This window comes from Podarcis liolepis (assembly GCF_965112155.1).
Source record: "Podarcis liolepis genome assembly, chromosome: 12".
Taxonomy (NCBI): domain Eukaryota; kingdom Metazoa; phylum Chordata; class Lepidosauria; order Squamata; family Lacertidae; genus Podarcis; species Podarcis liolepis.
The window spans coordinates 20,835,927-20,854,520 of NC_139563.1; the positions used below are offsets into that span (position 1 = coordinate 20,835,927).

At 42.2% G+C, this 18,594-nt stretch overlaps 1 protein-coding gene and 1 long non-coding RNA gene across 7 annotated transcripts in view; both read left to right on the forward strand.

Annotated features, from left to right (window-relative positions):
- Positions 1–18,594, forward strand: part of LOC310689714 — a 172,121-nt gene that overhangs the window by 15,952 nt on the left and 137,575 nt on the right. The window lies entirely within an intron of this gene.
- ODAD2 (outer dynein arm docking complex subunit 2) overlaps positions 1–18,594 on the forward strand; it is a 90,855-nt gene that overhangs the window by 14,778 nt on the left and 57,483 nt on the right. For 5 of the 6 annotated variants that reach the window (XM_083467385.1, XM_083467383.1, XM_083467386.1 and 2 more), the window contains exons 2-7: positions 937–1,188; positions 4,315–4,472; positions 7,114–7,309; positions 8,134–8,240; positions 8,550–8,686; positions 10,001–10,117. In XM_083467385.1, coding sequence (XP_083323511.1) covers positions 965–1,188; positions 4,315–4,472; positions 7,114–7,309; positions 8,134–8,240; positions 8,550–8,686; positions 10,001–10,117 — 939 coding nt within the window. In that variant the 5' untranslated portion in view covers positions 937–964. Of the gene's footprint in view, positions 1–511; positions 621–936; positions 1,189–4,314; positions 4,473–7,113; positions 7,310–8,133; positions 8,241–8,549; positions 8,687–10,000; positions 10,118–18,594 lie in introns of those variants that run through there. The other variant, XM_083467384.1, reaches the window with a different exon arrangement.

Sequence of the window (18,594 nt, forward strand, 5' to 3'; positions counted from 1 at the left end):
GTTGGTCCTGACTCACCAGTTGAAGATTAAGTTTTTGGATAAATTGGAGAAGGAATCCCCTACAAATGTTTTTTTTTGCTTTTTTTTTTTTGTTTTTTTTTTTTTTTGCGTGGTGGTGACTTACGTTTTGCCCACTTTCATTATCAGTTTCCAAGTCCATGGCTGAATTTAATGCTTGATTGTACTTTGCTATAACAAGTGCTGGGTTTTCTTACCTTTTTTAAAAAAAGCTTTAGAATGGGAAAACTCACGTTCAGTTCCCAGCTCAACCTGAAGTTCAGTAACTTGGGTTGCCATATTTCAAAAAGTAAAATTCCCAACACCCGCAAAGTTGCTCCCCCCAAAATAGGGGAGGTTTTGGAGCTGTTTCCACTGCCTTTTCCATTGCATTGCCATACATCCAGGGCTTCCCCTGACGTTTTGCCGATTTGGCAATGTTCCCGCCTGATGCCATTTTTACCCCCGAAAGCTGGGACATGTCAGGAATTTTCCTCACATATGGCAAGCCTATCAGTAACCAACCTCACTGCTTTTGTGTGGTAATGGCATCCTGTGCATTAGGTGCAAAAGAGAGAAGACCTGTGTGTTTAAAAACTGCGGAGAAGAGGAAATTGAGCCAGGTAAAATGTGTACAAGTGCAGCTGAGAAAAGCTGTATGGGCTAAAATTCTCTCGTACAGCTATCAATACCCTTTACAGAGTGTGCTGGGATTCTGCAGGACTAGGGATTACTGCATTTATAAAATCTAGTAGTAAGCAGTTTGGAGAGGATTGCATGACAGGAGATGTGCATGGCTTTGTCCCCCCTGCCTTCAGACGTGCCACCTTACCTTGCATTTTTGCTGCAACATCAAAATCTATCTTCATTGGACCCTGGTGCAGTTCTATATACAAAATAAATTGCTAAGTTTTTGTTTTCTATATTCCTTTCGTGAAGGGAAAGGACACTGGGATGAGCCTACGCCATGGGAGTAGCATTGACAAGAGCAGCTCAGTGGACTGCTGCCGGTTCTGGAAAAGGAACATTGGAAATCACACCACTGAATGAATCACTTTTGAAAGAAATCATTAAGTTTACAGAAAACTTTAGCAACAAACATCCTCAAGAAGCTGCCTTTGTCTTTAAGGAACCACTTGAATGGCAGACAAAACTAGAGCCTTCAATGTTTGAGTCAGGCTATGAAGTCAGGTAAGACCAAGGTCAATGACCATTTCTGAAATAATGTAAGTGTAAAAAGTGAAGCCCGCCTATTATTGTTCTTTATCACTCCTTTATCACATATCAACATTTATTGCTTTCTATGTATAGATGCTGTAGGAAGTAGGCAGAATGGAAAACATTATGTTGTGATTTCTAACTTCCCATTCCACCCCTTTGGGGCCTCCTTCTATTACTTTGCACTTACATTTTCACACCATATGGAATTCAATGGATTTCACAAGCCTGTGCATAGATTCATGGTGACGAAAGCTCATCAATTCTTGTAGTGATAGTAAAGGGGATATTCCAACCCAAGTTAAGCACTTTGTCATTGATGCAATGGAACATAAATCTTATCTTTGGCTCTGTTGTACCCATAGGTATCTGTGTTTACTGATGCTCTGACCAGGCATGCATATTAAAGAGGTCCTGAAGAAGAATGACTGTTGAAGGGTAGAAAGCCTTGTGAGATAGGTTAGTTAGGCCAAGAGGCAGTGACTGGCCCCAGGTCACCCAGTGGCCAAGTGGGGATTTGAAACCTGGTCTCACTCCCATGGTAAAAGTGAAGTATTGTTGTGCATTTGAGACACTGCTGAGATGAGGACAGAGAAACCCCAAGGTGGTTGTCGCCAATGGAGGCAAAGGCAGTGAAAAAACTCAATATGGAGGCCAAATGGCCGAAATATTGGGAAATTTTGGAACAGGAAGGGGATAAACTGAAATTGCAGAGTTTTGAGAAATTAAAAGTTAAAGTGCGAGATTGGCTTCATTATTATCAAATAATGGAGGTTTACAAGATGGACAGGAAAATTGGCTTCCAGGTGGAAAAATCAAAATTAGAAACAGAACTGCTAGAACCCAATACTAAGAACTTGTCAAGAATGTACAGTGGTACCCCGCAAGACGAACGCCTCGCAAGACGGAAAACCCGCTAGACGAAAGGGTTTTCCGTTTTGGAGGCGCTTCGCAAAACGAATTTCCCTATGGGCTTGCTTCGCAAGACGACAGCCCATAGGGAAATCTCAGGGACAGCGATGAAGCCCCGATGCCGGGCGGCGGAGGGGGAACGTCTCCCCCCGCCGCCCGGCATCGGGACGAAGCCCCGATGCCGGGCGGCGGAGGGGGAACGTCTCCCCCCGCCGCCCGGCATCGGGACGAAGCCCCGATGCCGGGCGGCGGAGGGGGAACGTCTCCCCCCGCCGCGCGGCATCGGGACGAAGCCCCGATGCCGGGCGGCGGAGGGGGAACGTCTCCTCCCGCCGCGCGGCATCGGGACGAAGCTCCGATGCCGGGAGGGGGAGGGGGAAAGCCTTCTCCCGCCGCCCGGCATCGGATGGCTTTCCTGAAGACTTGGGGTGGGAGGAGGGTTTTCCTTCCCACCGCCAACATTCAGAATGCTGTTCTGAATGTTGGCGGTGGGGAGGAAAAACCCTCCTCCCACGCAAGCCCCGGGAACAGAGGGAAAGCGCTGCGCCCCTTCCCCTCTGTTCCCGTACCTGTCCTGAAGGCTTGCGGTGCGGAGAAAAGCCCTTCTCCGCACCGCCAGCCTGGCAAGCGGTTTCCCTAGGAACGCATTAATTGATTTTCAATGCATTCCTATGGGAAACCGTGCTTCGCAAGACGAAAAACCCGCAAGAAGAAAAAACTTGCGGAACGAATTAATTTCGTCTTGCGAGGCACCACTGTATAACTTGCTGTTGAAATGGAATACACAAGATGAAACAGTGAAATCAGCCATGATAAAGTGGGCACAAGATATTGGTCATAACATTATGTTTGCTGACTGGGAACAGTTGCGGACCACCGGTATGAAATTTACGGCATGTAATGCCTTAAAGGAAAATATTATGAAAATTATTTATAGGTGGTACATGACTCCAGTCAAGCTTGCAAAAATTTACCACTTGTCTGATAATAAATGTTTGAAATGTAAAGAAACTGAAGGTACTTTTTTTCACCTTTGGTGGACATGCCCAAAGATTAAGGCTTTCTGGGAAATGATATATAATGAAATGAAAAAGGTATTTAAATATACCTTCCTTAAGAAACGAGAGGCCTTCCTCTTGGGCATTGTCGGCCAATCAGTGCCAAAGAAAGACAGAACATTCTTTATGTATGCTACAACAGCAGCAAGAATACTCATCGCAAAGTATTGGAAGACACAAGATCTACCCACCTTGGAAGAATGGCAGATGAAGGTGATAGACTATATGAGATTGGCAGAAATGACTGGCAGAATCCGACGCCAGGGAAAAGAGACGGCAGAAAAAGATTGGAAGAAATTTAAGAACTATCTTAAGAAACATTGTAAAATTAATGAGTGTTAAAATGATATGGCCTTAGAAAGTAAGTGGATTACAGCTGTAAAGATTAAGTTAAAAGAAAAGAAAGGTTAACAATTAGATAAAATTAAGGGTGAGGATTTGCTGAACTAAATATTTGAAATTGGAATGCAGAAAGGGGAGGTATGAGGAGGTCGGTGAAGTAAGTTTTAAGAAAATAAGGATTTGAAATTATACTTGTTTTTTTCTTGTTTGTGTTTGTTTGTATTGTTGTGTTTGATTATATAATTTGTGAAACTTTAATAAATATCTTTAAAAAAAAGAGATGAGGACAGAGCATGTCCCTGGGAGGCCTCCATATAACCCTCTTCAGATAATATGCCAGACACAGATACATTCTGCTTCCAAGTGTCAATACATGAGTCCTCTCTTATGATCCCCCTTCCCCGCAATCATAATGGTGAGTATTTTACTAGCAATTGCTGTATTACAACTGCTAAGTGATAACCTAACATCTCAGCGATTTACAAACATATGATTAAAGCTGACGTTGTCTCTGGAAATATTCTCATAGACTGGAAGGAGAAGAGCATGTGCTATCATATAGGAAGCCCACCTTCAACCTACATGAACTGGGGTGGACATAAGTTTAATTTTTTTCAGTGTCACTTTTCCCTGTTGTTCATATTACAACTTTAGGTCTCTCTTGCAATTTTTCCCAATGCTATGTATGCTTTATTATAAAATTGTTTTCATAGGTGTGGTCTGTTAAAAAAAATAAATCCAGTTGTTGTGAATTCTTGCATATTAAGTTGTTGTTTTATTCTACCAGTGAAAAAACAGCTAAGTCTCAAGAATTAGACAAAGATGGGCAGCCACTGCTCCTGCTCAAAGGATCAACTATCAGCGTTCGCAGTTTTGCGCAACTGTCTCGTTTGCTACATGTCGCTGGAGAAAAATGCCTAAAAGAAACTCGTGCATGCCTTGAAGGTATTCAAAACTTATTTGCCCACACAATTGGAAGCTTCTCAACCATACAGGGATGCAGCTTTTTTGACCCCATCCATGTTTTGCCTTTTTCCTGCCTTAAAAAGAATATAAAGTACGACAAGGACTAACTGTGAGGGGAATCCCATAGTTATCTTTGTGTAAAGTCAGAAACTATGTTAAAACTTCCTGGTGCAACTGGACTTCTCTGCGACCCATCCCCTCTGCAGGGAGGTGGGACCAACTCGGATGGTCCGCCCTCGCCACTTAATGGATCCAAATGGTTTCCAGAGAGTGGTAGGGGATGCTTTATCCCATGTTGATGGCCTTTCAGCTGATTCCCTGGTGGCCCGCTGGAATGCAGAGTTAACCAGGGCTATTGACTGTTTGGCTCCGAAGCGCCCTCTCCGATTGCATGGAGCCCGGACAGCCCCGTGGTTTTCCACGGATCTGAGGGCAATGAAACAATCGTTGAGACGGCTAGAGCGCTGGTGGCGGATAACTCATTCCGAATCTGACCAGACACAGGTTAGAGCTCAACGTCGAGCCTACCAAGTGGCGATAGCGACGGTGAAGAAGAATTTCTTCACCGCCTCTATTGCATCTGCAGAAAACAGCAGCAGGAGACTTTTTCAGGTGGTTCACAATTTAGCGGAACCACCTGCAACATCGGGGCCCAGTACGGGCCACATGTTCTCCTGCAATGATTTTGCAAAGTTTTTTGCAGATAAAATCGCTCAGATTTGGAAAGAAGTAGACTCCACCGTGGGAGCAAGGCCGGGGCGGGAGAGTGCTAGAGTTCTGTCTAGTCAAGTTGAGTGGGATCAATTCCAATCTGTTACCTCCGAGGATGTGGACAGGCTGCTTGGACGAGTGAAACCAACCACCTGTCTCCTGGATCCTTGCCCATCCTGGCTTATAAAAGCTAGCCGGGAAGGACTGGGCGATGGGCTTCGTGGGGTGGTGAATGCTTCCCTCCGTGAGGGAGCCTTCCCAGACCCGCTGAAAGAGGCGGTTATTAAACCGCTTCTTAAAAAACCATCTTTAGATGCGGCCACGATGGCCAACTATCGCCCAGTCTCAAATCTTCCATTCCTGGGCAAGGTGATTGAGCGAGCGGTTGCCGAACAACTCCAGGCACGCCTGGAAGAAGCGGACCATTTGGATCCCTTCCAGTCGGGATTCAGGCCTCATCATGGGACTGAAACTGCCTTGGTCGCACTGGTTGATGATCTCCGGCGGGCTAGGGACAAAGGTGAGAGCTGTTTCCTAGTTCTGCTGGATCTCTCAGCGGCGTTCGATACCATCGACCATAGCATCCTTCTGGACCGCCTTGAGGGGCTGGGAGCTGGGGGCACTGTTATACAGTGGTTCCGCTCCTTCCTCCTGGGCCGTGTTCAGAAAGTGGTGGTGGGGGATGAGTGTTCAGACCCCTGGGCTCTCACTTGTGGGGTGCCTCAGGGTTCTGTCCTCTCCCCCATGCTTTTCAACATCTACATGCGGCCGCTGGGAGAGATCATCAGGAGGTTTGGGCTGGGTGTTCATCAGTATGCGGATGATACCCAGCTCTACCTCTCTTTTAAATCAGAACCAGTGAAGGCGGTGAAGGTCCTGTGTGAGTGTCTGGAGGCGGTTGGAGGATGGATGGCGGCTAACAGATTGAGGTTGAATCCTGACAAGACAGAAGTACTGTTTTTGGGGGACAGGAGGCGGGCAGGTGTGGAGGATTCCCTGGTCCTGAATGGGGTAACTGTGCCCCTGAAGGACCAGGTGCGCAGCCTGGGAGTCATTTTGGACTCACAGCTGTCCATGGAGGCACAGGTCAAATCTGTGTCCAGGGCAGCTGTTTACCAGCTCCATCTGGTACGTAGGCTGAGACCCTATCTGCCTGCGGACTGTCTCGCCAGAGTGGTGCATGCTCTGGTTATCTCCCGCTTGGACTACTGCAATGCACTCTACGTGGGGCTACCTTTGAAGGTGACTCGGAAACTACAACTAATCCAGAATGCGGCAGCCGGACTGGTGACTGGGAGTGGCCGCCGGGACCATATAACACCGGTCTTGAAAGACCTGCATTGGCTCCCAGTACGTTTCCGAGCACAATTCAAAGTGTTGGTGCTGACCTTTAAAGCCCTAAACGGCCTCGGTCCAGTATACCTGAAGGAGCGTCTCCACCCCCATCATTCTGCCCGGACGCTGAGGTCCAGCGCCGAGGGCCTTCTGGCGGTTCCCTCATTGCGAGAAGCAAAGCTACAGGGAACCAGGCAGAGGGCCTTCTCGGTAGTGGTGCCTGCCCTGTGGAACGCCCTTCCAGCAGATGTCAAAGCGATAAACAACTACCTGACATTCAGGAGACATCTTAAGGCAGCCCTGTTCAGGGAAGTTTTTAACGTGTGATATTTTATTGTATTTTTGGTTTTGATGGAAGCCGCCCAGAGTGGCTGGGGAGGCCCAGCCAGATGGGCGGGGTATAAATAATAAATTATTATTATTATTATTATTATTATTATTATTATAACCTTTAGGCCTATTTAAAACATTACCCTGTGCTATTCATTCAAAGTTATTTCATGTGAACTTTGCCTGTTAACTTCCTGGTGTGATGTTTATCTGAATTTCTTACACTACTATGAATTCTTTACAGCCAATAGAGATCCCATTGTGAAAATTCTTGGCCCCGGTTATGGGACAATTGAAGGAGAGGATATGTCCATGCTTCGTTTACTAGACAAAGTGAAAAAAGAAGAGGCTTCTGATAATGAAATGAAAATGAAGATTTCCTTACTTCTCCAGCAACTGGATATGCAACTACTTAATAGCTCTTTAAAACAGATTTCACAGTGAGTGTATTTCAGATAGTATTTGTTACCATATATATATATATATATTCCATTTTATCATGCCTAAAGCTCTCATGCAGACCTCCTTTGTGTAAGATGTTATAGTAAGTGTCACACTTTTAACATGGGGGGAGGTGCCAGTACTGCGTTCCCTTGCGTACCCTCAGAAAAAAACACTAGTTTTAGGAAAGAAGGTTTTACACTTAACTTTATTAATTTGAAACACAAGTAATTTGAAAGGCATTTTTTCAGGTTTGCAAAAATAAAAGGTATGAAAATATCTTTAATGTTTTCTATAATCTTGCAGTACAAATATGTCCAATATGATCTTAAGATAAGTTCAGGATAGACAAAATGAATTATTTCTAAACAACTGAATCCACTCCCACATGATATAGTAGTGGCTTTGTACAGCTTTAGAAAGGGATCTGACAAATTCATGTATGATTAGGTTATCAATGGCTACTAATGCTGGTTATATATTACCTATAGTTTGAAGAACAATATGACTCTGAATGCCAGCTGTAGAGATCCACAGAACTGAGAGAACAGTTTATAGTGCCCAAGGCCGCACAAAACCTATACGATTTTAAACTTTCTATTAAATCCAGATTTTCCCTTTCCGAGAAAAATGTGATTAAATTAAAGAACAACAACACTGTCGCTAGTGACCTGGTTGCAACAGCTGAATGGCCTTGTTTGATATATTAAGGGTCCATTTGGAAGCCTTGGTTTAAGAAAAAACCAACATTTCCTTTCTTCCCCATTAATACTATAAATATCTGCTTGACTATTAGAATATAACTCATTTATTCTAATTACAGAGAAGTAAGGTTAACTCCAGCTGTTGTGAAAAATGAAATAGAACTCCTTAAACGTTTCTCGGGAGCGAAAGAAGATGCAGTCCTTGAATCACTGGAATATACATCAGGTCCAAACTCTACTTTTTATCCATATCATCTTTTTGTAATTGCCTAGTCATTGAAAATATAGGCTAGTATATTAGCGCCTACATTGTCAGATGGTTTATCAGCATCCATGCAGCAGGAATTTCACTCTGCCTTTGCCCTCATGTCCTTCTTTAAGAGCTCCAAAGTGACTGATGAAATATTTCAGGATTTCACTCTTCATGTGTATTAATGCTAACAATATTTACTATTTTAATAAAATGATTTCATGCCTCTGTGCTAGTCATATACATCACAGATATGGGCCAAAGATTGCTGTTGTTTGATTACAGAGTATGAATTTTCAAATGGATGCCGTGCCCCACCTTGGAGACAAGTCCATGGTGAAATTTGCTATTTGGCCATTAAACCAGTTGACACAGATCTGATGTACGTTACTTGCAGCACGGCAGGAGTATTTTTAAATGGAGTAAGTAATACTTATATTCAAGACTAAACCTTGATGACATTTAAAGTTAAGAACATGCCAAAACTTCAGATAAGTTGCATTTGTCTATGAGCAGCCGGTTCTGAACCAAACATGGGAACAGGTCAATTAACCTAGATCAGTGTTTCTCAACCAGGGGGCATTTGACAAACTTGGGAGAGGTGGAATGTTTCCAAAGAATATGTATATGAATATAAGTTTTTTAAAAAGTCACAAAATTTCAATAAAATAATTAGGGACCCATGTTTGAAGGCGTGAGGCTTGGGATTTTTACGTTAGCTAAAGTGGGGGACATAGGTTTTAAAAAGATTGAGAAACCCTGATTTAAATGCTAGTACTTCTGCTTAGCGGGTGGCGCTGTGGGTTAAACCACAGAGCCTAGGACTTGCCGATCACAAGGTCAGCGGTTCGAATCCCCGCGACGGGGTGAGCTCCCGTTGCTCGGTCCCTGCTCCTGCCAACCTAGCACTTTGAAAGCATGTCAAAGTGCAAGCAGATAAATAGGTACCGCTCTGGGGGGAAGGTAAACGGCGTTTCCGTGCACTGCTCTGGTTCGCCAGAAGCGGCTTAGTCATGCTGACCACATGACCCGGAAGCTGTACGCCGGCTCCCTCGGCCAATAAAGCGAGATGAGTGCCGCAACCCCAGAGTCGGTCACGACTGGACCTAATGGTCAGGGGTCCCTTTACCTTTACCTTTACTTCTGCTTAACCCTTTACACCGGTTGAAAAGGGACTGTACCAAAGAAAGTGCTCAGTGACTCATCTATTTAGCCTTATATTTCCAAATAGTTGAGAATGTGTGTGTCAAACTAATGCTCCCCCGTGTATAAAGGTCCACGTCATGCTATCCAACATGAGTAATTTCCACCTTTTTTAAAATTAGGGAGGCTTTCAAATACCAAATTAACTCAGCACACAGATGTTTTAATGCTTATTATACAAATCGTTGTATAAATAAATAAATTAAATAAATGATACTGCTGAGAGAAGCTGTGACAAAAGGAGAGAAAAGAGTGGACTAATGTTGCACTGAGTGTTGTGTTGAGCAACTTACACTCACCTTCAACCTCATGAGCAATTTCAAGGCAGAGTGGACTGAACCACACTGAATTATTTCAAGACAAGGACTAGAATCCTGAACACCTATATTAGGGAGTCCTGTTGAACTCAACAGAGCTTACGTCTCAAATATACATAGGATTTCACTGTAAGTCTATGATTCTGATGACTGAAACATTTTGGTTGTGAGATTATGCAAGACTGGGAAGTAAGTAAACTACTCCTTTTTTTACAGGGAAGGGAAAAAGAGAAGAATGAAATCAATTACGAGAGAATGAGTGACATATACAAAGATCTTGTCACGTTTTTAAGGGAAAGATCAGCAACATTTGTAGAAAACATGGCTAAACAGGTATGCATTTCAGACTTACTCCCCAATAACCTGTCATAACAGTTTGCAGTGATACACAGCTGAATTGTTTTTATGTTTAGGATGGTATTTATTTATTTTTCCAAAAAAATTATGCACTGATTGTAAAACAACAGCAGCAACAACAACAACCCGAGGTGGTAGCAGCACATACACAGAAACACAAAGTATTAGAAATGATTGGCTTACAGGGATATGGAAATATGTTTTACCATACAATCATATATTTCATAGTTGTTCATTGGGGTTTGCTTCAAGGTACATGGGTATAGGATTGTAGTCTTAGTGACTTATCTGTTTCTATATACCTTTTTGCAGAATTGAGCTGGTTTTATTTTGCATTATGAATGAAATCTGAGTTTCCAAAAGCACAGTGTTCAAAATAGTAGAACTGCAAGTTATGCAAACAATTCTAAAAAGTAATTGTTACCTAAGTGTGTAATATAGTCCCTTGACTTCCAACTAAAGAAGGTGGGAGCAGGAAAAGAGCTCTTTAGATTGAATATACTTAGCCTTAGTCAAAGGCATGGGTAGGCAAATTAACGCCTGGACGCTGGATCTGGCCCAATCACCTTCTAAATCCGGCCTGCGGACGGTCCGGGAATCAGCGTGTTTTTACATGAGTAGAATGTGTGCTTTTATTTAAAATGCATCTCTGGGTTATTTGTGGAGCATAGGAATTCATTCATCCCCCCCAATATAGTTTGGCCCCCCACAAGGTCTGAGGGACAGTGAACCCAGCCCACTGCTGAAAAGGTTTTTCTGATCCCTGGTCAAAGGCTTATTGTGGCTTATTGGAAAAAATTGCTGGGATTTTGTGCACTGAAAAATGTTTGATTATCCTTCTTACAATTATTTACAACCCATATTTCAGAAGACAAGTCTTTCTGAGGCAGCCTACAAGTAACATTTAATTCCTTTTTTAAAAAAACAAATAAAGCAAAATAAAGACTATCAAGAAAAAGACTCTTCTCACAAGGCAGTTTTTGGCAGAAACTTTGCCTGCATCTCACTGTAAGTCTTCCTAAAGATGTTGCCAGGTCTACAGTTTTTGCCTTTGAGTCTGCACTGCCACTCCCCTCTCCCTGACTTTCACACCTTGGGGGGGGGGTCTCTCACCTTTGGGGGCCACTCCAGCCCAGGAAGCAAGAAGTGGCAAATGAGGTTTCTGGCTCCAAGCATTAGGGGCCTTTGCTGCTCATGGAAGGAAGGGGGCCGGGGAGCGGTTGCTCCAGGAGAGGCCAAGCAGTTTTTCACCAGCTTGGTTCGTGCCAGATGGGACACCTAACTCACAGGCACACACTAGGCTGGCTGGGGAGAGGCTGAAGCTGCTCCACCAGAGCTCCAGATAGAGCAAGACAGGGACAGGTGTCAGCAGGGACACCTGGCCGGCATGTCTCAGTCTCCAGTGATGGTGGCTTCTCTTCCATCAGTTTCCCCTAAATCGACAAAGGCAGTTTGTGCATGTGTAGGTCAGATAAACAAGTTGTTGAAGGGGGTCTCTCTTTTGTAAGGCTGGACTTCTGCCAATATACATTGCATTGATTCTGGACTTTTCACCCAGATCCTAAGCACATTTCTTTGGAAGCTATATCAACTTATTTCCATGGATTGCCTAGGATTGCAGCAATTGGCAAATAGCTGCTGCTCTTCCTTTAGAGTCCTACACCTGGTTTCTCTTTGAGCAGACATCCAATTCTTAAAGCAGGAAAATATCGTATTTTAATGAAAAAGGTCAACTGTCTTTGACAGTGCATTCAATGATCAAAACCATTCCTCTTTTTAGCTTTGCCCCTTATGATTTGAATAAAAGGAATATTTCTCTTTTTACAAGAATTGTCTTTGGTTTAAACGTCAGACACAGTCTGGCTATTTCCAGCTCACACAGCATGTGTTGCCACCGTGCTAAGTAGTTCTAAAATCTAAGTATTCCTGGCTACTCTGGATAAGAAACACATTTTATTCCTTAGAGTAAAATTCACACAGTGGTTATAATTAACAGTGTCCCATAGTTCTTATAGCAGACTACTGTCTTCAGGTTTTCAGTGATTGCGGTTTGGCGGGGGGTGGGGAGAACCATTATAAGGTTTTATTTTTTTTAATGGCCAGGTTAAACAGGGTGTTATGCTCCTGAACACCGGGCTGCTAGCTGTCATTCCCCCCATAGTTCCACCCCCTAAAAGCTGCTGTTGTATTTGGGGACATCATTCAGTGCAGCACAAGGCTGCAGTAAACAGATACATATTAAAGAATCCTGAAACACTGTACTCAGTGGTTTATGGCAGGATATGAAAACCGCAAATTTGCTTTAAAGATAGAGCCTATTTAAATTGACACTTAGTTCCTGAAAACTGTATTTTTCAATATTCAATCAGAGGAGAAATTTAAGATTTGGACTCTCCGTTTTACCAGAGACAATATTGTTTCCTTATTAAACTTGGGAGCTCCCAAATATAATCCAGGGGCATTTTTAAGTAAAGAAAATGCAGGCTACAACTTGTTGCCTAGATAATTCATTCAGAATTGCCTTGGCTTTCCAGTAGCACTTGACAGTTTTTGTAAGATAAGGAATATTCTGCTAAATACTATGCCAAATCTAGCATACGCTGAATGTTTGGTAAGCAGCTGGCAATTCTGTTTGCTTTCATTAGAGCTATATCTTTTAAAAACTCAAAACTAGAGTCCCATCGTCTCTTTTTCCTGAACAGAGACCCAGGTTCACAGTATATCCACAGTGCCAACTTAAAAGTTATGCTACCAGTTAACCTGGTATAAATGGAATATATGTGTGTGCTATAGATATATCCAGAAACACTAGCCTTTATTCTTTCAGGCACTGGGAGGCTGGTGCTTGGATTACTGGTGAGAAAAGACAGAGAAGCTAATGCTTCTGCTAGGTCTGCTTTAAATTCCTATCGAACATAAAATAAAATAAAATTAAGAAGAAGATAGTATTACAGTGGGAAAGAGCTGTTTATTGTTGAAGCCCAACACATTTAAGAGTTATATATGGTGTCGACCAGAAATACAGAGAGTCACTCCACCATGTGAGGTCTGGAATAATTTTGCTTTACAGCATATGGTAAGAAAACTGCCTCCTGTTTGCACATTTCATGCAATTTAAGAGGAACAGGAAGAAGAGAGACCTTTTGGAGTCTTAAAAATCTCATCTTCTGTGCTGTAGATTCTCTTAGTCTGAAATTTTCCATGCTCTGGATAATATCTATTACCTTTCTAAGTGTTGGGAGGACTCCGTTTCAAGATTTATTGATCCTGATGTTAAAAACTGCAGCTGTTTGCCCAGTTACATATGCATCAGACTAATCCGGGTTGATCCAGTGAGTGTGATTTGTTCATGCATTCAGATTGCCTCTCCTATGTTGTGCCTTATGTGTACAAGAGTACCGTAAGGAACAAACTGGTATACTGCACTGTGCAGTCTTGGGAGGACGGGGAAAACTAAATTTTGGTGCCTCCTTTGCCCTCTACAAGAAATAGGAACTGTAATAAGGGGGCATGACTGAAAAGGATGACTGCAGAACCTTAGAGTACTGAGGTTCTCTCTCTGTCGCTGCCCCCAGCCGCATCATTCAGTTTTGAAATGCATGAAACCGAAGGGCTCCCATACTTAACCAAAGATTTGATTGGAATAAATCTTGCAAGACATGTATTTGGCCCTGCTTGCAGAGGAACAACCAGGTACCCACTAGAATGCTTCTGATAGTTCCTTTGCAGCCCTGATATCATTTGTGAGGCAGGTGGGTGTGGCTTAGAGAAAACAGTCTTGTGGGCCAAACTGGGACCCCTAAAGGTAAGGTACCACTGACCATTAGGTCTAGTCGCAGATGACTCTGGGGTTGCGGCGCCCATCTCGCTTTATTGGCCGAGGGAGCCGGCGTTTGTCCACAGACAGCTTCTGGGTCATGTGGCCAGCATGACTAAGCCGCTTCTGGCGAACCAGAGCAGCACACAAAAATGCCATTTACCTTCCTGCCAGAGTGGTACCTATTTATCTACTTGCACTTTGATGTGCTTTTGAACTGCTAGGTTGGCAGGAGCAGGGACCGAACAATGGGAGCTCACCCCGTTGTGGGGATTTGAATCGCCGACCTTCTGATTGGCAAGCCCTGGGCTCTGTGGTTTAGACCACAGCACCACCTGCGTCCCATTGGGACCCCTAGGAAAAGGTTAAAATAGGTCTTCCATGAGCACAGTATGTCTGTCACTTACAGGTGTAAGGACACCTTTGACTTCAACCCTGCACAAACGTGAAAAAAAGTGCAGGGTTATCATCAGGCTACACTTCCCCTGGCTGACCAAATAAAACTTGAAGAAACCAGAGCAAAAATATAATGTAACCATTCAGTAGTTCTCTTGCTTTATTTCCTAGGAGAAAAGATGACAAGGGATCTGACTGGAAATGAAATTAATTACTGTAATTGAACACATTAATTGCAAACAAGAGCAGCTCAAAAATGGCTGGATATTTCCAAAATAATCCTACTTGCTGATAAGGATGTACGAGCATGCCTCAGTCCACTCTGACATAAATTTTCTCATTCATCCGGTATTTTCCATTTTGCTGCAGTTGCTTTATTTTGCACAAGTATTTATTCTGTTTTGTCATCCACCGATGTAGAAATATGTGTAGCGTATCTCGGACATCAACAGTTATTTACAAATTAAACACTTGCCCTCTGTGTTCCTTTTCAAAGTTAATGAATTTCCAGAGGCGCAGTAGCCCTGTTAGTATTTTGCAGCAAAACCGACAAAGACTCTTGCGGCAACTTTGAGACAAAGTTAATGAAGTAGCTAACGGTCAATTGCAAAGCCATCTGTGCCTGGGATCCCAAATATGTATACTAAATAATATGCCCCATTGAATTCAGTTGGGCTTTATCCTGGATAAGTGAGATTAGGATTGCAACCTCACTATCTTGATTTTACAGTACATGATAAACTTAATTCTGTCTCATTTTTGTACACTCCAGTCTTAGGAAAGGATAGTTTGCCACCCTGCTATGCTGCCACTTATGTCCTGGGTTGTATGGTTTCCTATGGGCATATTAAACATTTCACAGGAACTCTTAATACCTTTTATACAAGTACTTTTTGTAGTGCAACATTTTATTTCTTAAACCTGTATTTTATACAGCAAGTAGCCATGTGTGTGCATCTGATGAAAAAGTGCTTTAAATGTTTTCAGTAAACAAGTTTTACTGTTGGACAGCTTGATATCCTCAGACTTTAATTAAAGAGCACAGATAAAGTCAATGGATAACAAGAGATCACTTCTTTCTATGTGAGAAGAACAATAATGAATAATGTGAACAGTCTAAATTCTCTTGATGGTGTGTTGTCTATGGCTTCTTCCAACTTGCCTGCTTATTGGGTTCCTTTTGAAACAGTATGTTTCAGTCCTTACAGGTTAAATGGAATATAGTACTAATATATAAAACAAAGTGAAAAAGATGAGATGTTATTAACAAAATAAAAGTGTTGTACGTTAAACATAAATGAAATTGCAGTGAGAAAACTTTAGATTACCTCCATGTAAAAAAGGGGAAATTAGACCTAACTGAAATTAACAAATCCCCAGAAAGCATAAGGCTACCATAAGCAAGGCACAAGAGCCATCCATCGTTTCCCACTAGTCCTCCTTTGAGGAAGCATCCAGAAGACATAATTATCAGCTGATGTATTTCTGTGTTTTGTATTTTGTCATCCCACATTTATTCATATCTGATTTGTGGCTTTTGGGAACAATGAAAGGATGTGCTTTTGTGGTTTATAAATGTGCCTTTACCTAAGAACTTCCTGTGTTAAGGTTCCACCTATATTGTATTCTGATGAATGTGGATGGAATATCAGGAATTAATAGCATGTTTATTGACCCTAGAATAGGTTCTCTTAATTGTCTCAGTGTTGGTTTCTATACTGGCAGAGGTGGGAGGTGCTTTAATTTTTTTCCTGAAAAGAACCCCCTCACACACAAATTTTTATTGTAAAATAGCACTTCTGCACACAAAAAGAGAAGAAAAATATAATGACAGGAAGCCGGTAATTAAAGCCTGTTCTCTCCTTTACTTTATTGACAGATCTTTTCTTGGGTTTTTTTCTAGCTGTCACTGCAAGAGATGGATAATATACCTGGTTTATTTTTCTCCATTTTTTTCTTTGTATTCTCTTTTTTCTTTTATGTCGCATGTTATAATCTAAATTTCTCTATGTCTACATATTTTCTTTTTCGGTTTTAATTTTTAAAAATAGAGACTACAGTAGTGCCTGTCTGCTCAGTAGTCAAAATCCATGCAAAAGATTGTTATTGTAAATTCATGTTTTTTACTTAGACTCTGAGGGAAAGATTGTGGATTCAATTCCCAGACAAGGTCATTTTCCAGGAAGGCAGGTCCATGCAGCCCAGCAACTCAACATTGGGAAATATTTAAGCATCTCCTTACAGATATATAATGGCATATTAGATGGGATAGGAAATCCAATAAAACACAATAAATAGTATAATGTAGTATTGGGGGGAAAGGTTTGAAAACTAAATACAGGCAGAGTATTTTATAGATTTTCAGAATTATTATTTAATTAGTTTTCCAGTGCCAGGAAATATGGTTCCTTTTGCCAATATCGGAAGACTCCCCAGAAGTAGTCAACATGGAGAGGAAACAATTTGGCTGCTGGTAGATATGGTAGCACATGTGTCTCACATCACATTTTACTTAGTCCTCAGTCGCTGCATTTTACAGAGTTCCCACGACCTCGTTTGTGAAGATGCCGCATCTTTCTTGCTGTGCCGAAGTTAAACCAGGAAGCCTTCAGTTACACTTAGTTTCCCATTACATCCAAGCTGGGAGAATATCATCACCAAGTTTGGAACAAGCCAAGTCCCTAAACCAACTTCAAAATATGGTTTAAAATCCTGGCTTTCTCCCCTGAACTTGGTTTCTGATGTGATGGGAGATTATGACTAATTGAAGACATCCTAGCATAAGTGAAGCATGCTGAGAAGTGAGGAGGGAAAGGGCTGTGAGCAAGAGCATAAGACTTGTTTATATACATTAAATATATTATTAATGCTTATTGTGGGTATTTTTTTTTTAAGTAGTTTAATGCTACTTGCAAACGGTCTTGGGAAGATTTGTATCCTGAAAGGCGTGCTGTGAAAAGGCTGCTGTTGCTGCTATTGTTGTGGTTTATTGTGATTTTTTGACTTATTAAGCCAATGTATGATCATCCAAGTGCAACTATTGTGTAGGCCAGGCACAGGCAAACCCGGCCCTCCAGATGCTTTGGGACTACAACTCCCATCACCCCTGACCACTGGTCCTGTTAGCTAGGGATGATGGGAGTTGTAGCCCCAAAACATCTGGGGGGCTGAGTTTGCCTATGCCTGGTGATCTTCCAGATGTTGAACTACAGCTACCATCAAACCTGACCATTGGCCATGCTGCCTGAGGCTGATGGGGGCTGACCAACATCTGGAAGGCCAAACACTTACCAAATCTAGTATAGGCTAGATTCAAATAAAGTGTAAAGTGTCTCCCCTATATGGAGACTCTAACTTGCTAGGTCCAGCTGTGTTTTTAGTACAATTGTATTAGGAATAATAATAATAATACAGCTGTACCTCAGAAGTCGAGTGGAATCCATTCTGGAAGTCCATTCGACTTCTGAAACGTTTGGAGACCAAGGTGTGGCTTCCGATTGGTTCATGACTGTGCAGGTGCGCCGGAAACAATAGTGGAAGCCACGGCAGACGTTCGGCATCCGCAAAAATGTTCGAAACCCGGAACAGTCATTTCCGGTTTTCGATTGTCGGGAGCCAAGGTACGACTGTAAGAATATCATCATCAATAAACCGCCCTTCATCAATAGACCCTGGGTGGCCTACAGCATAGATCACAAAATACGTAATATAAAACACACGCGAGCTTTCTTCACTAGAGGTTTTCCACTTTTTACATTTTCCACTGTCCATTCTGATGGCAATGCACTATAGATTGTTTAATAGTTAATGCCCCTTAAGAATTTAATTTCTTTTAAAACTTTCAGTAATGTTTCTTCCGAGTTGCATTGGGTAAATTTCCCATGACTCCTAGGCTTGTTCACTAGGAGGAAAAATTGTCAGTGTTCTCAAGGCCCCTGCAGTTCTCTGACACCAGCTGCGTTAGGCTTCTACTTCTGCTCCAGCCGAATCCTCTGCTGTTTTTGTTTTGCTCTGTTTCAAGTGTATTGTTTTGAATGTATTCCTTATATTTTCCTCACGTGAGCCACTTTGCATTGTAAAACTGGATATTAATCTACGTAAATTAATTCTTAATAACTTGTGATATTTGTATCACAAGCTTATTTAGTAAGTCAATATTAGATCCATTTTGGGATGTTGCCATTTTGAGATTTTGCCAATCATAATCTTTTCTTTTTTAAAAATGTTAAATTTTTAATTT